Raw genomic sequence first — 17,848 nt, 5'->3', positions numbered from 1 at the left:
ATTTCCCTGGCTGTTCTTTGTTTGGCTTGTCCTATAATGGTAGTGTTGTCCCAGTCAAATTTATGTTGCTTGTCGTCTGCGTGTGTGGACCCAATATACCGGCCACTACAGTGGACAGCTGAAACTGACAACCGGAAGCGGCAGGGACAGGCCACTATAAATGCCGGAGGAAACACCACAGAAGCGCTTCACAGGAGGCTCCCAAGCACTGAGGATGTCACCTAGACAGGGGACGAAATGTTTGCAACAAAAATTTCCAGCTCGGCGAACAGAATCACAAAAACGAGCACCCGAGCTACAAATCTTCACCCAAACTTTGGGCTAGTACAATTGCAACATTTAAGAGGCATTTGGATGGGTATATGAATAGGAAGGGTTTGGAGGGATATTGGCCAGGTGCTGGCAGGTGAGACTAGATTGGGTTGGGATATCTGGTCGGCATGGATGAGTTGGACCGAAAGGTCTGTTTCCATGCTGTCCATCTCCATGACATGGCGAGTTTTGAGAAGATTTGTAACTTAGGTTGAGGTTTTGGATGTAGGTTTGCTCGCTGAGCTTGGAGGATTATTTCCAGACATTTCATTACCTTACTAGGTAACATCTTCAGTGGGCCTCATGTGAAGCAATGTTGAAAATTACTGCTTTCTATTCATATGTTTAGGTTTCTTTGAGTTGGTGATGCCATTTCCTGTGGTGATGTTATTTCCTGTGGTGAAGTCACTTCCTGTTCCTTTTCTCAGGGGGTGGTAGATGGGGTCTAAATCAATGTGTTTGTTGATAGAGTTCTGGTTCCAACTGAGCAGTAAACCTCTTCAAGCTAGCAGACAGTACATCAAAGGGTTGACGGTGATCCAGAAGGAAATAAGGGTTCAAAGCAGATGGAGGGAATCTCATCATTCTTGGTTTTCTTTGTCAGGGGTCTGTGAATTGTGACCAATCAAGTACTACTGTCCAATAGCACTGATCTCCATAGTTATTGAAGTGCTTTGAGAGGTTAGTCACGGCTTAGCATACCAAACTGCCTTGATCCTTTGCTATCACCTACCAACACAATAGGTCCACAGCAGATCCATCTTCCTGGTCCTACAATCATCCCTGGAACATCTGGATGACAAGGATACCTATGTCAGGCTCCTAATTACCTATGGGTGGCACTGCTGCCTCACAGCATCAGGGTCCTAGGTTCGATTCTAGCCTCGGGCAACTGTCTGTGTGGAGTTTGCACATTCTCCCAGTGTCTGCGTGGGTTTCCTCCCACAGTCCAAAGATGTGCAGGTCAGGTGAATTGGCCATGCTAAATTGCCCACAGTGTTAGTTGCATTAGTCAGAGGGAAATGGGTCTGGGTGGGTTACTCTTCGGAGGGTCGGTGTGGACTGGTTGGGCCGAAGGGCCTATTTCCACACTGTAGGGAATCTAATCTAATCTAATCTAATTTTAACTCTGCCTTCAAATATGATAATTCCAAACAAACTCATCTCTAAACTCTGAGACCTAGACTTGGCTCCCCCCTCTATAACTGGATCCTTGACTTCCTGACCCATAGACTGCAATCAAGAATAAGAAATGACAACAATTTCTTCACCATAATCCTGAATACAAGTGCCCCTCAAGGCTTTATACTCAGCCCTACTGTACTCCTTATAAACTCAAGACTGTTGTGGCCAAGTCTTGCCCCAACTCCATTTATAAATTTGCTGATAATACCACTGTTGTCGGTCGAATCTCAAATAACAATGAGACAGAATACAGAAAAGAGACTGAATGCTTAGGAGCATTGTTTCAAGAAAACAACCTCTCCATCAACATCAGGAAAACAGAGGAGCTGGTCATTGACTTCAGGAAGCGAAGTGGAGGTCATGGCCTTGGCTGCAACAATGGCACAGAGTGGAGATGATCGAAAGCATCAAGTTCCTGGGACCAACAATCTGTCCTGGTCCACCCATGTTAATGCGATGGTCAAGAAAGCCAAACAATGTTACTAATTCCTCAGGAGGCTCAGGCCATTTGGTATGTCCACAAGGCTTTTTACCAATTTTTATAGAAGCACCATAGAAAGCAGCCTATCTGGATGCATCAGTGTGGAATAACAACTGCTCTTCCCAAAACTGAAAGAAACTACAAAGTTACGAATACAGCCCAGTCCATCACACAAACCAACTTCCATCCATTGACCCCATCTATACTTCCCACTGCCCTAGAAAAGCAATCAACATAATCAAAGACCCCTCCTACCCTGTTATATTCTCTTCTGCTCTCTTCCATTCGGCAGAAAATATACATGTTTGAATACATGTATGAACAGATTCAAGAACCGCTTCTTCCCAGCTGTTATTAGACTCTTGAATGGACCTCTCAAATGTTACTTCCAATCTCACTCTCTGCACCCTCGCTGCGGCTGGGACACTGTATTCTGCACTCTATCCTGCTACCCTGATGCACTTTGTCTGGTATGATCTGCCTGTATAGCTCGCAAAACAACATTTTTTAATTCGTCTTGATACACGTAACAAAAATCAATCAATCTACTATGGCTGCTCTAACAAACACTCATTCATACAGTTGCAGGAAAGACCCTAACAGTTGTCTACAGAAAACGTTTGACTGCCACAATCTTCACAACTTTATATTCTAAGACATTAGCTGGCTGCCTTCACTTCTTCCAAACCAACACAGCAATGCTTCATGGGATTGTCCAAGTGCAAATACCCTGCATTGGGTATAGCACTGAGGGGTATGTAGAATATGCAGATATTTTTAAAAAATCTGTCTGACATAATTCTATATAAATTAATTAGTTTTTGCAATGGTGGCATGCATTTAAATTAATGATTATCTAAAATGTACAGAGGTCATAAAGTTCTGCAACAGTACAATTTCAATAAGCAATGAAAAACATGTTAGCTTGGCTGCCATCTATGTAAAGACTCCGACTTTGTTCAGTGTTGGCATGTGGTCCGTCACTATGTCCTCACAATGTTTTCAGATGACATGCTGTTTGATTATTGGGTTCCTTGCAACAATGGCATCCTGCAGAACTCCTCAGCATGTCTCTGGGCACAAATCAACATTTCACACCACTAGCTCAGCATCTCTGACCTTGGAGTCTCCTGGCTCTTCTTGAAGCATTTTTCTCTTCTCTCTTCTGAGGGTATGGGACCATGTTTACTCTCTATCTGAGGTCACACTGCCCTACTGCATTATACTTGACTAGAGACAAAAAAAACCTGCAGATGTCGGATTCCAAAGTAGACAGCTAGGAGGCTGGAAGAACACAGCAAGCCAGGCAGCAATCAGGTGGTGGAGAAGTCGACATTTCGGGTGTGACTTATCTTCAGGACTGGGGGTGTAGGGGGAGTTGCAGGTAAAGTTGCAGTGATGACCAAGTGCCCCAAAGGAATGAAAAAAAAAACATGGATAGGAAAGGGTTAGAAGAATATGGGCCAAGTGGAGAGAAATGGGGTTAACATGGATGGAAATCAACTAGTTTGATCCAAACGGCCTGTCTCCGTGCTATAGGACTCTAAGACTGCTGCCATGGCTGTTGCTGTGCCTGATTGGACTGCATATGTGACAGAACGGCATACTTGTCTAGTGTTGGACTTCTTCTTTAAAGAACACCATTTCTAATCTTGTGCCATTCTGAAAAGCTAATCTTCACCCTATTGTTTTATTTAATTCTTGAATCAAGTTAGCTAACCATTCTGCTTGGTTATCCCATGATGCTACATCCACTGAACATCATCTTAGCACTAATCTGTCATTAATATCTTCAAAGGCTGCAGCCAATAAAAGCAACCCACAATCATTTTTTCTCAGGTAAACCAGTAATAAGCATACCAATGGCAGTTATATACCAGATACAGTATTTTTTATGAAGAGAAAATATTTGTAAATGTGATTGATGTATGACTTTGCCAGTTCTACAGGGCATCCTGACAGAGTCATAGAAACGTACAGCATGGAAATAGACCTTTCAATCCAACTCATCCATGCCGACCAGATATCCTAAATTAATCTAGTCCCATTTGCCGACACTTGGCCCATATCCATCTAAACCCTTCCTACTCATATACCCACTCCTTTTAAATGTTGTAATTGTACCACCTTCCACTTCTTCCTCTGGCAGCCTACCTTTGCCACACCACCCTTTGTGTGAAAACGTTGTCCCTTAGGTCTCCTTTACGTCTTTCCCCTCTCACCCTATACCCTCTAGTTTAGCACTTCCCCAACCCAGGCTATTTACTCAAATCATTGCCCCTCATGATTTTATAAACGTCAACAAGGTCACCACTCAGCTTCCAATGCTGTAAGGAAAACAGCCTCTCCCTATAGTTCAAACCCCCCAAGCTTGGCAATATCCTTGTAAACCTTTTATGAACCCTTTCAAGTTTCACAACATCCTTCATATAGAAGGGAGAACAGAATTGCACACAATATTTCAAAAGTGGCTCAACCAATGTCCTGTACAGCCACAACGCCTATTCTCAATGGTCTGATCAATAAAGGAAAGCACATTAAACACCTTCTTCACCATCCTATTTACCTGAAACTCCATTTTCAAGGAACTATGAACCTGCACTCCAAAGTCTCTTTGTTCAGCAACACTCCCCAGGACCTTACTATTAAGTGTATCATTGCAATCCTGATTTGCCTTCTCAAAATGCAGCTTCTCACATTCATCTAAATTAAACTCCATCTACCACTCTTCGGCCCATTGGCTCATCTGATCAAGATCCTGTTATACGCTGAGGTAACCTTCTTTGCTGTCCACTACACCTCCTATTTTGGTATCATCTGCAAACTTACTAACCACACCTCCTATATTCACATCCAAATTATATACATAAATGATGAAAAGCAGTGGACCCAATATTGATCCTTGTGGCACACCACTGGTCACAGACCTCCAGTTTCAAAAGCAACTCTCCATCACCACTGTCTGTCTTCTTTCTTCGAGGCAGTTCTGTATCCAAATGGCTAGTTCTACCTGTATTCCGTGTAATCTAGCCTTGCTAACCAGGTTACCATGAAGAACCTAGTTGAACACCTTACTGAAGATCAAGTCCACCCCTCTGCCTTCATCAATCCTCTTCATTACTTCTCCAAAAACCTCAATCAAGTTAGTGATTTCCCACACACAAAGCTGGAGACAGAAACTGCAAAACAAAAGCAAAATATCAGTTATTAAATACAATCCTCACTTGTATATCACCAGAAGGAGGAATATAGCTGGCTCTTTTGAATGTATCTGTCACGTTCCGTAGTATGTCTGCAGAGAATAAGAGATCTCCACTGTAGAAATTCTTTCTCGCTATTAAACCCAGCATAGTTCTTATTACTTGTATCATGCCCTCTCCTGCCAAGGTCCGCTGTCCTTTAGCGAGGTGCTCTCGGATCTAAATAAAGCAAATAAACACAGATTCACCATATTGTCACTCAGAACAATCAGATTATTCGAACATTTAGATTAGATTAGATTACCTACGGTGTGGAAACATGCCCTTCGGGCCAACCAGTCCACACCGACCCTCCGAAGAGTAACCCACCCAGACCAATTTCCCCTCTGACTAATGCACCTAACAATATGGGCAATTTAGCATGGCCAATTTATCTGACTTGCACATCTTTGGACTGTGGGAGGAAACTGGAGCACCTGGAGGAAACCCACACAGACACGCGGAGAATGTGCAAACTCCACACAGACAGCCGCCCAAGGCTGGAATCGAACCTGTAAGGCAGCAGTGCTAATCATGGAGCCACTGGACCGCCCTTTCGCTGAGACTAAATTTACTGTTAGTTATTTTAATGATTACTAATCATTGCCTCATTTGTAAATGATCTGCTCCAACACTGTGAGAAAATATCCATATTAATGTATTTGTACACTGATGAGCGGAGTATTAATCTTTTGTTATTTCATTAACTTAACCCACAACAATTCTCAGGAACTCACATTCAGGCCTGCAGATTCACCACCTACAATATTACATTGTATTGCTAGATACAATGCTCAAAATATACTATTCTTCCTAATTCACAAAATAAATAATCAAATGACCTAAAAAGCAAAATATAATCATTTGGTTACTGTACGCAACCTAAAGAGCAAAATATAATCATTTGGTTACTGTACGCAAAAGTTAAATGGAATATTCTGAACATTACATTCAGGTCAGAGATAAAACCTTGAATTCTATGTGCACACCCCTGAGGAATCCATGCACACTTGGAATAGTCTGAAAGTCTCCATGACCAGGAGATTTCAACTGGTTCCAGCAAAACTAAGTAAAACAGCTAAGCAGGGAAAGTTAGACTATTAAATAGTGGGTGATATCAAATATATAGTTTAACCCATGAAAAACTATTAAACACACCCCACTCTTATCTCAAAGACCCCAAACACTACCATCTCCAGACTGTGACCTGACACTCCCAGATCTCAAACTGTCTGGGACATGACTCTGGATAAAGTTAGCTAGCGTGAACTGGGCTAGGTGAACAGGAAAAAAATGGTAAGTAATCAGTGGCCGTCATTTAAGGAGGAAATTCATGATTCTGAGCAAAAAATATCCCAGTTAAGAGGAAAGATTCTAAGACAGGAATAAACCAGCCATTACCAACCAAGAAAATTAAAGAGACTATAAAGAAAACTCATCTAAGGAGGCAAAAATTAGTGATAGCCCTGAAAACTGGGATAAATTCAGAATCTAGCAAAGGAGAGCTAAAATGATATTAGAAACTGAATTACAAGGGCAAACTAGTATGAAATATAAAAGCTGATAATAAGAGTTTGTTTAAATATATAAAAAGGAAGAGAGGGGTGAAAGTGGTCATAGACCTTTTGGAAAATTATTCTGATGAAATCGAATGTGAAGAAAGATGAGAAGAAAGAGCAGGAGTAGTCTCTATAGTTCCGAGAGATTGCTCCACCATTCAGTGTTAGTTTTGTTGCCTCAACTTCACTTTCCTGCTTGCCACCAATACCTACCCATAGCACTTGATTTTCTGAGAGTTCAAAATTCTATTTCAGTCTTAACTATACTCAATAATGGAGCATCCACATCTCTCTGCAATATAAAATTCTAAACATTAACAGAACATTGAGTGAAGAAGTTTTTCCCCAACTTAAACACTAAATGATTAACCTTTTTTATCGAATTGTGTTCTGTATTCTAGATTCCCAACTAGGGGAATCAACTTTTCAGTGTCATTTCAGTCAGATCACTCATCTTTCATTAGTGTAAACTACAAGGGGTTTAGGCCAAGCCACTCAGCCTCTTACCATAGCAATTCACAAGTGCAACGAAGAAGAAAATAATGTAGTCATTATGTTTGATTCCAAATGTATGGTAAAGTGATGTACATTCTAGAACCAAGACACTTGTATGATGGGATGTTTGGTTATCAATTCAATTACCTTCAGAATTTCTGAGTGGAGATTATGAGGTGCTTCCTGCAACATATATTAGTGAGAGTGTCAATAGGATGTGTTCAGGACAATAGGCTAGATCTCAATATCTACAATCACTCTTCAGATTATTTCTCCTTTTTCACTTGATTCATTGCTGTCAATGTCTCCAAGAAAGTCAAATGCCAGGGAACTCTTTCATTTAATTTGTAATAAGGTCTTGTTTATTTTTGCTGCATATATCCCACAATTTGTCCTTTTGATTAATGTGTAAATAAAGATGGATGACATTAATTGCAGTTTCTCAAAATCATGGGTACGATTTTAAAGGATTTTCCCATCTTATCCATGAAATTGAGAAAGTTTTAGAAGGCAAATGCAGATGACTAAAAGTAAAAATAAAGAGGGAGAAAATAAAAAATGAGCAAAAACCAGCACATAATTTAAAAATAGACAGTATGAGCTTATTTAAATATTTAAAAAAAAAGAAAAGAGAGACCAAGGTGAACATAGGCCCCTTAGAGAACAAGGTTGGGGAACAATAATGAGGAAGCAAGAAATGACAGGGAACTTAATAAATACTTGTATTAATCTTCATGATGTAGGACAGTAATATTTGTTGGCCATAATTAATGGGTAAGAGTACTGCCAAATAAAAATGACACATCTTGTCAAATTTTCTTTGTTTTGTATTCTAAAACAGAAACACCATAATAATGGGAAAAGGATGCCGTGGCCTTCGAGGAGGTCCACAGGACATTCATAAGAATGTTCCCAGGAATTAAGGTCTCGTCATATGAGGAGCGGTTGAGGACTCTGGGTCTGCATTCAATGATGTTGAGATGGATGAAGGGATATCTCATTGAAACTAACAGACTACTGAGAAGCCTGGATAGAGTGGATGTAGAGAAGATGTTTCCATTAGTAGGAGAGACTAGGGAACAAGGGCACACCCTCAGAGTGAAGGGACAACAATATAGAACTGAGTTGAGGAGGAATTTCTTTACCCAGAGAGTGGTGAATCTGAGGAAGTTATTGCCGCAGAGAGCTGTGAAGACCTCATTGTGTGTCTTTAAGACAGAGGTAAGTAGGTTTTGTTAAGTAAGGGAGATCAAAGATTATTGGGAAAAGGCAGGAGAATGGGGTTGAGAAACATATCAGCCATGATCGAATGGTGGAGCACTTTCTCTGGGTTGAATGGCCTACTCCTGCACCTAATGTCTATTGTCTAATGCTGCTCCTCTTTCTTATGGTCATATGGAAAGCAATATTTTTATAATGTTAAAATTAGTACCAACTGGCAGTCAAATGGACTCTGATTGGTAAAAGTGCACCAGTTAAATGATTTCTGACATGGAACAGCCAAGTTTTGTTGAAATTTAAACTGGGTAGTTTCACTGATTTTTCAAGACATAGCCTGAGAAATGAATCAGAGAATGGCTGTCATCTGTTTTGTTGATTTGAAACAAGTGTGATGTGTGCACATTTTCTCTCTGGCTACAAACAGGGCTGTAAGTATCAATACATGTAGCTTTTAGCACATGCAAATATGACACACTGCAGCTCTGACTAACAATCTTAAATTGGTTGTCAGACTAATTGAAGCAGCGTTCCCTCTACCTCCAAGGACTGGACAGCGATCACCGTGAGGGAACTCCGCAATGAGGATAATTTAATTAATCTTGAATAATCATTGGATCGCATATAATGTCACACACAAGTGTTTTTGAGTTTCACAAGCACAGACTGGTTAGTTAGGATCATACTTTGATTGTTGTGAACAGCTGAAGAGCTGTGTGGCTTGACACAATCCGCCCATCTTTTGCACCCACATACCTGGCACCCATTGACACTAAATTCATCCACCACATTATTACTTTGTGTGTTAGTGAGGTCATCTTTATGACTTGACGACAGCATCATGTTAGTGGTGAACAACACTTTTGTTGATAATGTATAGCAGAACATGAAATCTTATGTCAGGACATCTATTAATTGTAGACAGAGATAATGCGCTAATTTAAGTACAATGGCTCATTTAGCTGTTGTTTGGGTTAAACTGAAAAATCTCACGAGGAGCACTTATCTGCCACAAAAAGAATAAGAGTTTTAACATTTGCAGCCACCTCTCAGTAGCATTTGAATTTACTTTACATTATTTGCTGAGCATTATGATGTTCTAATGTAATGGTTGAGGGCTTGAATGGTATAGTATTCTTCTCCTGGTGAAAGAATTAGATAATATAAGGTAACCTATTAAGAATTGTTTCAATACATATAATAGCTGAACTTAGAAATCTACCAAATGGGAATGGCAGTGCATTCACGTGCAACAGAAAAGATTGAAAAAAATGACTCATTAGAATTATATTGTCTGAGGCTGCTGACTCATAAAAAGAAGTTGATTTTTTCTGTAGCTTCAAAAAATTAAGCAAAATACTATCTACCTGGCTACGATTATTGAACCAAAATGTAGCAACATTGCAATCCGTTAATCAATGAACTTTGTAAGGCTGAATTAGCTGTTGTGGTAGCACCTGATCAGATTGACATAAATAAGGCTGCAGTATTGCGTGCCATTGGCATAAATATGGTTTCAAATCAGAATTAGCTTGCCTGCTCCAGCAAGTAAGTGAAGTCATACGTTAGAACAATGGTAGCATTGAGGTAGGGGGTAATTCAAGGTAACAGGGTCTATTTTGAACAAAGAATCATACAAATCAACATACAGGGAGTTCTGCACAAACAGCAGCTGCAGAGGTCTGTAGGAAACCATTTGATAAGGAATGTGAAGAACAGACAGCCTAAAATTTGTAGCAAGCATAAAAGAGAAAAGTAGGATCCCAGAATAACAGAGACAGATGATAAGGGTGGGATTATGGCTCGTAAAAATCTAGGAGATCAGACAAGTTCATTGAACTGTGAAAGTGATTGAGTTTTAGTCTTATCAATCGAAAATTTGGTCAAAACAGTTCGTCAGAGTAGGGACAGGAAATTTCATCTCAGAATACAGTATGTGCCTATAATGAGTTGTAGCGCAGCTGCAAGATAGAGGGGCAGTGTCTAATTGAGCCTCCAAAGTCAGGTGGGACTGAAATTGCTCACTGTTCATTAGCGAAAGAATGTTAACTGTAGATGTAATCATAAGACAACATTAGTACTGTGACCCACTGGAGACATTCTGCTGGATATTACAGTTCTATCGAAGGGTCACCAATTAGAAATATTAATTCTGTTTCTCTTCGCATCCACAGATTGCTGTTTCATTGATAATGAATAATATTGAATGATCTGCTGAATACATCCAGCATTTTTGCTTTTTAAATATTAGCTTCAGTATGGTACTGTTTTGTGGCAGCGACCATGTGGACTTAGAGTCATAGAGATGTACAGCATGAAAACAGACCCTTCGGTCCAACGCGTCAATGCCGACCAGATATCCCAACCCAATTTAGTCCCACCTGCTAGCACTCGGTCCATATCCCTCCAAATCAGCTTCCACCACTTCCTCTGGCAGCTCATTCCATACACGTACCACCTTCTCCGTGAAAAAGTTGCCCCTTAGGTCTCTTTTATATCTTTCCCCTCTCACCCTAAACCTCTGCCCTCTAGTTCTGGACTCCCCTATCCCAGGGAAAACATTTTGTCTATTTATCCTATCCATGCCCCAGGATGCCATCGCTCTCAGGATTTATCCTATCCATGCCCTTCATAATTTTGTAAATCTCTATAAGGTCACCCCTCAGCCTCCGATGGTCCAGGGAAAACAGACCCAGCCTGTTCAGCCTCTCCCTATAGCTCAAATACTCCCATCCTGGCAAAATCCTTGTAAATCTTTTCTGAACTCTTTCAGGTTTCACAACAGCTTTCAGATAGGCAGGAGACTAGAATTGCACACAATATTCCAACAGTGGCCTAACCAATGTCCAGTACATCCGCAACATGACCTCCCAACTCCTGAAATCAATATTTTGACCAATAAAGGAAAGCATACCAAACACCTTCTTCACTATCCTATCTACCTGCGACTCTACTTTTAAGGAGCTATGAAAGTGCACTCCAAGGTCTCTTTGTTCAGTAACACTCCTTCGGACCTGACCACTAAATGTATAAGTCCTGCTAAGATTTGCTTTCCCAAAATGCAGCACCTCGCATTTATCTGAATTAAACTCCATCTGCCACTTCTTAGCCCATTGCCCCATCTGATCAAGATCCTGTTGTAATCTGATATAACTTTCTTCGCTGTCCACTACATCTCCAATTTTGGTGTCATCTGCAAACTTACTAACTAAGCCTCTTATGCTCATATCCAAATCATTTATATAAACGACAAAAAGTAGAGTACCCAGCAATGAACCTTGCGGCATTCCACTGGTCACAGGCCTCCAGTCTGAAAAACAACCCTCCACCACCACCCTCTTGTATCCAAATGGCTAGTTCTCTCTGTATTCCATGAGATCTAACCTTGCTAACCAGTCTCCCATTGGGAACTTGTTGAACGCCTCTACCGCTCTGCTCTCATCAATCCTCTTTGTTACTTCTTCAAAAAGCTCAGTCAATGTGTGGTGGGAAATTTTAACTTATTCTAGTGAAAACTGTTGAAATTGGATTGGCTGCTGTTTTACATCCTACCATTTCTGTGGATTTCTCTGGTGGAAAGGCTTCAGTGTTCTGTTAATCCTGAGAGCGATGACATTGGGAGTTCTCAACTCATAGCAGGACTCCCTATATTGGTAAGATCAGTGGGGAGGAACCAGACACAGCGCGATCCAAACAAAGTCCTCAATGATAGTTCAGGCAGAAAATAATAGTGTGCTATCAATGCCCGCAATGGCAATGAATCCGCAGCAGTTGTGAGATCCCTAGTCATCAAGGTTTCTTTGCCATTGGAACTAGATCTGTCTTCATTCAGAGAATGTAGATATGTCGATGTGCAATAGCATTCCCACATGAAAATGTCCCACATAAGGCATCTACCTAGAGGTATCCAGCACTCCCATACACACAACATAAGCCCTTGCAGAGATCAGCGAGAGGTGATGTGGGCAAGATTGAGAGATCTGGAATTTTCTAGCTTCAGAACTGCATGTAGATAGCAGAATTGTGACTCAGTAATTTCATTCCTGGAATAGGAACACAAGAGCATTTTGACAGCTTTCTTCACAACTGAGCAGTCCTCTTCATTATCTACATGGTGAAGGGCTAGACAAGGTGCTTTAAAAATAACCTGTATCATCACTAATCTGGTTGGAAAACCACATCTGACAGATTAATTACCTGTGGTCTGGAAGTCCAAAGTCCAAAGACACCAAATTCAAACTTAATCCCAGAACCTGAAATGTATGAACCCAATTTGGGAGGAACCTCCTGTATGAAAGGGCATAATTGTTTGAGAATACACATTGGCAAGATGAAGCACAGAAAAGAAACCAAAGAAAGGAATGTCAGTGATCTCAAGGCCCAGGATCAACTAAACCTCCCAGGAGTATCTGCTGAATACGTGGTCAGGGATGCTGCTCGAAGATCAGGCTCATCAGCTACACAAGGACCCATAGACATGCAACATGGAATTTCATAGGTGGCCAATCATACGTGCTGGCGAACAATTGCTGACAATGACACAACACCCTACCCTATTTTAATTTGCATTTGTTCCATTCATAGTGCAACAACAGAACCAATTTCATCAGATTAGGCTGAAATCATTCTGCTCATATGTATGTCTAAGAGAGGGAGTAGAAAACAGAGAGAGAGGGAGATAAAGAGAGAGATAAAGTGAAAGGCTTAATGAGGAAGATAGAGAAATTAATATTTAAAAGTAGTGAAACAGAAAAGTATCTATGGAAAACAATGCATTGGATTCCTGCTGGGTGTGAGTTACATTGTGAAAAGTGGACAGTGGTCTCTGCCCCAAGCAAATTTACACAAATATTAATTGATTCCTGCCCTATTGCTCATTAAACTTAAACTCCTGGTATTGCATTCCTTAATCCTGGGTAGCTCAATTACAGTGTTGTGGTATTCAGTGTTGTAGAAAACATTTTTATATACTTGTACATATGAATAGAACCATCAGTATTATCTATCATCAATAAAACAATACTCTTCATTTACCTTGCACTTTCAAGTATGATTTACAAGGCTGTTACTGAGACTGGGAGGGTTGGAGCAGTTGGGCATTGAATTATAAGGAGAGGCTGATACGCTGGGAGTTGTTTCCCTCGGAAGCTTGAGGGGCGATCTTATAGAGTCACAGATGCATTCAGTCATACAACAAGGAAATGAGGCTGGGAAGTAGTAATGGGGAACAAAGAAATAGTGCCAGAATTGAACAGATACTTTGCATCAGTCTTCACCATAAAAGATGCCAGCAGCATCTCAGAACATCAAGAGAGTCAGGAGGCAAGGGTGAGTGTAGTAGCCAACATAAAGGAAAAGGTGCTGAGGAAATTGAAAGATCTGACAGTGGGTAGATCACTTGGATAGATGAACCCAGAGTTCAGAAGGAGATAGCTCAGGAGATTGTGGAGGCATTAGTGATGATCTTTCAGGAATCACTGGAGTCAGTGGGGGGAAGGGGGGGGGAGGTTTCACAGGACTGGAAAATGGCTAATGTAACATCTCTGATTAAGAAGAGAGAGAGAGGCAGAAGACAGGCAATGAAACGCCGGTGAGCCTGACCTCGGTTGTTGGTAAGATTTGAGAGTCCATTGTTAAGGATGAGATTGTGGAGTACTTGGAAGTAGATGGTAAAATAGTATTGGGTCAGCACAACTTTGTCTTGAGATGGTCATGCCTGACAAATCGGTTAGAATTCTTTGAGGAGATAATGAGCAAGTTACACAAGGTAAGGCAGTGGACATGATTTATTTGTATTTCCAGAAGGCCTTTGACAAGGTGCTGCTCAGGAGGCTGCTAAATAAGGTAAGTGCTCATGGTGTTAGGTACTGGCATGAAAAGAGGATTTACTGACTGGCAGAAAGCAGACTATGGGGATAAAGAAGTCTTTTTCAGGATGGCAGCCCGTGACTAGTGTCAGGTGTCACTGGTTCATCAGGTGTCACTGTTCGGTTAATTATGTGGAAGAAGGAACTGAGGGTATTGTTGTTGAGTTTGCAGATGGCACAAAGGTTGGTGGAAGGACAGGTAGTGTTGAGGAATTAGGAAGTTGCAGTTAGACTTCAACAGGGTAGGGGAGTGGGCAAAGATGTGATGGATAGAATACAATGTATCAAAGTCTAAGGTTATATACACTTTGGTAGGAAGAATAGAGACATAGACTATTTTCTAAACAGGCAAAGCTTTGGAAATCTGAAGGATAAAGGGACTTTGGAGTCCTAGTTCAGGATTTTCTTACAGTGATGAAAGTGGTGAAACAGTGTGTTGCACAATTGGAACAGTTACCAGCTGTATTACGACCTGTACTCTGGCCATATGATAAAGGCAGCAGAGAATAATATGAACTAAGTAGTGGGGCAAGCAATCATGTGAGATATGTGTAAATTAAAGGGAAACAGAGAAATGTTGCAATTTGGGTAATGATAACATCACCATAGCAGGAAGAAACAGTGCAGAAACATACAGATACACCAGAGATAACGCCATAGTTTGCGCAAGCAGAAAAAAACCTCAATATTTAAATGTCTGCAGCATTCAAATTAAATGGATGAATGCTATTTTAAATAGAAATATATGTACGAAACAAAAACAGAAGCTGCTGGAAAAGCTTAGCAGGTCTGGCAGTATTAGTGAATAGACATCAGAGTCAATAATCCAGAGCTAGATCTTGCAATATCTTTTGGCAGAGAGCAAGTTATGACAAGGGATTCTTGCCATGAAGTCCAGTGAGATTTCTTGCTGTATCTTACCAAACATGCCTCATTAATTACATACCCTGCACTTTTGACATCCCTCACATCAATACTAGCCCCATCTCACCGAGCTCTGTTCCCAGAAAATTGGGCTTCTCTCACATCTGTGCCAAATTTGAAAGCCCAATTGTGCTCAATGACCAGCATTGTCAGTTTGGAGCTGCCTGCACTATTCCAAACATTTACTCCAGACATGAAATACAAGGGGAAATTTTTGTCCCACTTTCCAAGTAGGCATTTCAAGGCCCTGCTGGAGAGGGTGGTGCAGATGTGGACATGCTTTTTCCTCAGGACCAGCAGTGAAGGCCACAACACCAAACCATGTCAATCTGGTGCGAGGTTTCCATCAGGATCAGTGCAGACTTACTATCTGGAATGTCAATGATCTTCTCCACTTCAGCAGCATGAATGCCACAGTCATCTCCGCTACTTACCCACCATCCAGCATGGCTCATCCTCACTAATGCCTGTGACATCTTCCCTTCTCATTGTTACTTAGCTCAACCTTGACAGCACGAACCCTAGATGCCACCTGTGCTTACTCACTCACTCAGGAATCTCCCCTCATGCAACAAATGTAACAGCTTTGCCATCCCCTTTCATCTATTGTAATATCTGCTTCTTGCTCATTCCAGAGAAAAACAGCCCACAATAGGGTAGAAAGTTCAAGGCCATTGGTGGACTGCCCTACATTTGGCTCCTCTTGTCTTTAATAATCCCAAGTGGCAGAACATCTTGTCTTTAATCATCCCAAGTGGCAGAATGACCATCTCCCAGCCTTTCAACTGGTATTGGAGGCTACCTTTGATTTATGATGTAGGGACTTTCGTCTGAATGTCACTCCCTTCGACTTGACTGAGGACCAGTGACAACCATGACAAGATTCCTAGTTTTGAGCCTGCACTTAATGGCAAGGCAAGTTAAGGAAATGCAAGACAGGGATACTGTTAGCATAAGGTAGTGAGTGAGTACAATGAGAGCAAGAGATGTATTTTAGGCAAGTCCATGATTTGGATATGTGTCCCTGGGCACGCAATGTCCTATTTACAGCATTACTGTGATAGTTGCCAGTGCAGCCAGAGATGCATCATTGAAGTGCATAGCATACTTTAAGTGGATCGGATATGTGTCATGAGGGTTCTCAGAGACTGGCATGTCAGATGCCAATGTCCAATGGTGTTGGTCAGTGCATATAAAGTTTGCTCTGAGATGTTGGTGCTCAGTGTCAAACACAAGGCCCTTTGGGGTAAACGAAGAGCTGAGGTCAATAGTATGCACTCTAATTTCCAAGTCAAAAATTCTCGTCACCTAGTTTGGTTGTCTCATTTGGTAAAACAGGAAGCTGAATATTAATAAGATGAGTCATACTGTTAATAAGGCATTTAACAGGTTATAGGAGAAAGTGAGGTCTGCAGATGCTGGAGATCAGAGATGGAAATGTGTTGCTGGAAAAGCGCAGCAGGTCAGGCAGCATCTAGGGAACAGGAGAATCGACGTTTCAGGCATTAGCCCTTCTTCAGGAATTTAACAGGTTATAATCCTGCTTGAAGAGTTGTTGGAGGAAGATGGGAATATCAAATTCAAAACACAACCAGATTACTTATGTTCTTAAAGAATAGCCAAGCATGCTCAAGAGGCTGAATGGTCTACTGGTGAAGAATGATGACCTAGAAAAACTAAGCAGAAGGACAATCAATAATGCAGATTCACAGCCTAAGTAGATCCTGGAACTAGGCCAGCATGCCATTTCAAAAATGTCCATTTTAAAATTATTACTGATTATTTATCTGCTTAGTACTTTTTACTGTCTTGGTCCTTAATGTTTAGATTGCATGTGTCAGAAGGAGAAACTTCAGTTTTATTCATGTTGTGGAGGAGAAATGTGCTCTCAGCCTTCCGAGAGAACCCTCTCCAAGTTTAAGTCATGCTGATCTAAGGTAATGCATACCTTTTGTGGACGGAAGCAGAGGGTTGCTAAGGGACATTGATTGTTTAAAGAAAGTGACATAAACTAGCAGATGGATTTCAATATAAGGAAATGTCAGTGATGAAAGATGTTTGTCATTTATATCAATTCAAAGTTTGTGAGAAGATTTGTAGCTCGGGTGCTCGTTGCTGTGGTTCTGTTTCCGAGCTGGAAATTTTTGTTGCAAACATTTCGTCCCCTGTCTAGGTGACATCCTCAGTGACAACCGTGAAGCGCTTCTGTGGTGTTTCCTCTGGCATTTATAGTGGCCTGTCCCTGCCGCTTCCGGTTGTCAGTTTCAGCTGTCTGCTGTAATGGCCGGTATATTGGGTACAGGTCGATGTGTTTGTTGATGGAGTTTGTGGATGAGTGCCATGCTTCTAGGAATTCCCTGGCTGTTCTTTGTTTGGCTTGCCCTATAATGGTAGTGTTGTCAAGCAACATGAATTTGACTGGGACAACACTACCATTATAGGGCAAGCCAAACAAAGAACAGCCAGGGAAATTCCTAGAAGCATGGCACTCATCCACAAACACCATCAACAAACACATCGACCTGGACACAATATACCGGCCACTACAGCGGACAACTGAAACTGACA

At 41.2% G+C, this 17,848-nt stretch overlaps 1 protein-coding gene across 7 annotated transcripts in view; it reads right to left on the bottom strand.

The window, feature by feature from the left end:
- LOC122563754 (adhesion G protein-coupled receptor B2-like) overlaps window positions 1-17,848 on the bottom strand; it is a 776,300-nt gene that overhangs the window by 334,861 nt on the left and 423,591 nt on the right. For all 7 annotated transcript variants that reach the window (XM_043717945.1, XM_043717942.1, XM_043717944.1 and 4 more), the window contains one exon: window positions 5,203-5,397. In XM_043717945.1, coding sequence (XP_043573880.1) covers window positions 5,203-5,397 — 195 coding nt within the window. The remainder of the gene's footprint in view (window positions 1-5,202; window positions 5,398-17,848) is intronic.

This window comes from Chiloscyllium plagiosum, chromosome 27 (assembly GCF_004010195.1).
Source record: "Chiloscyllium plagiosum isolate BGI_BamShark_2017 chromosome 27, ASM401019v2, whole genome shotgun sequence".
Taxonomy (NCBI): domain Eukaryota; kingdom Metazoa; phylum Chordata; class Chondrichthyes; order Orectolobiformes; family Hemiscylliidae; genus Chiloscyllium; species Chiloscyllium plagiosum.
The sequence above is the reverse complement of the archived record's forward strand: the minus strand, read 5'-3'. Positions and strand labels throughout refer to the sequence as shown.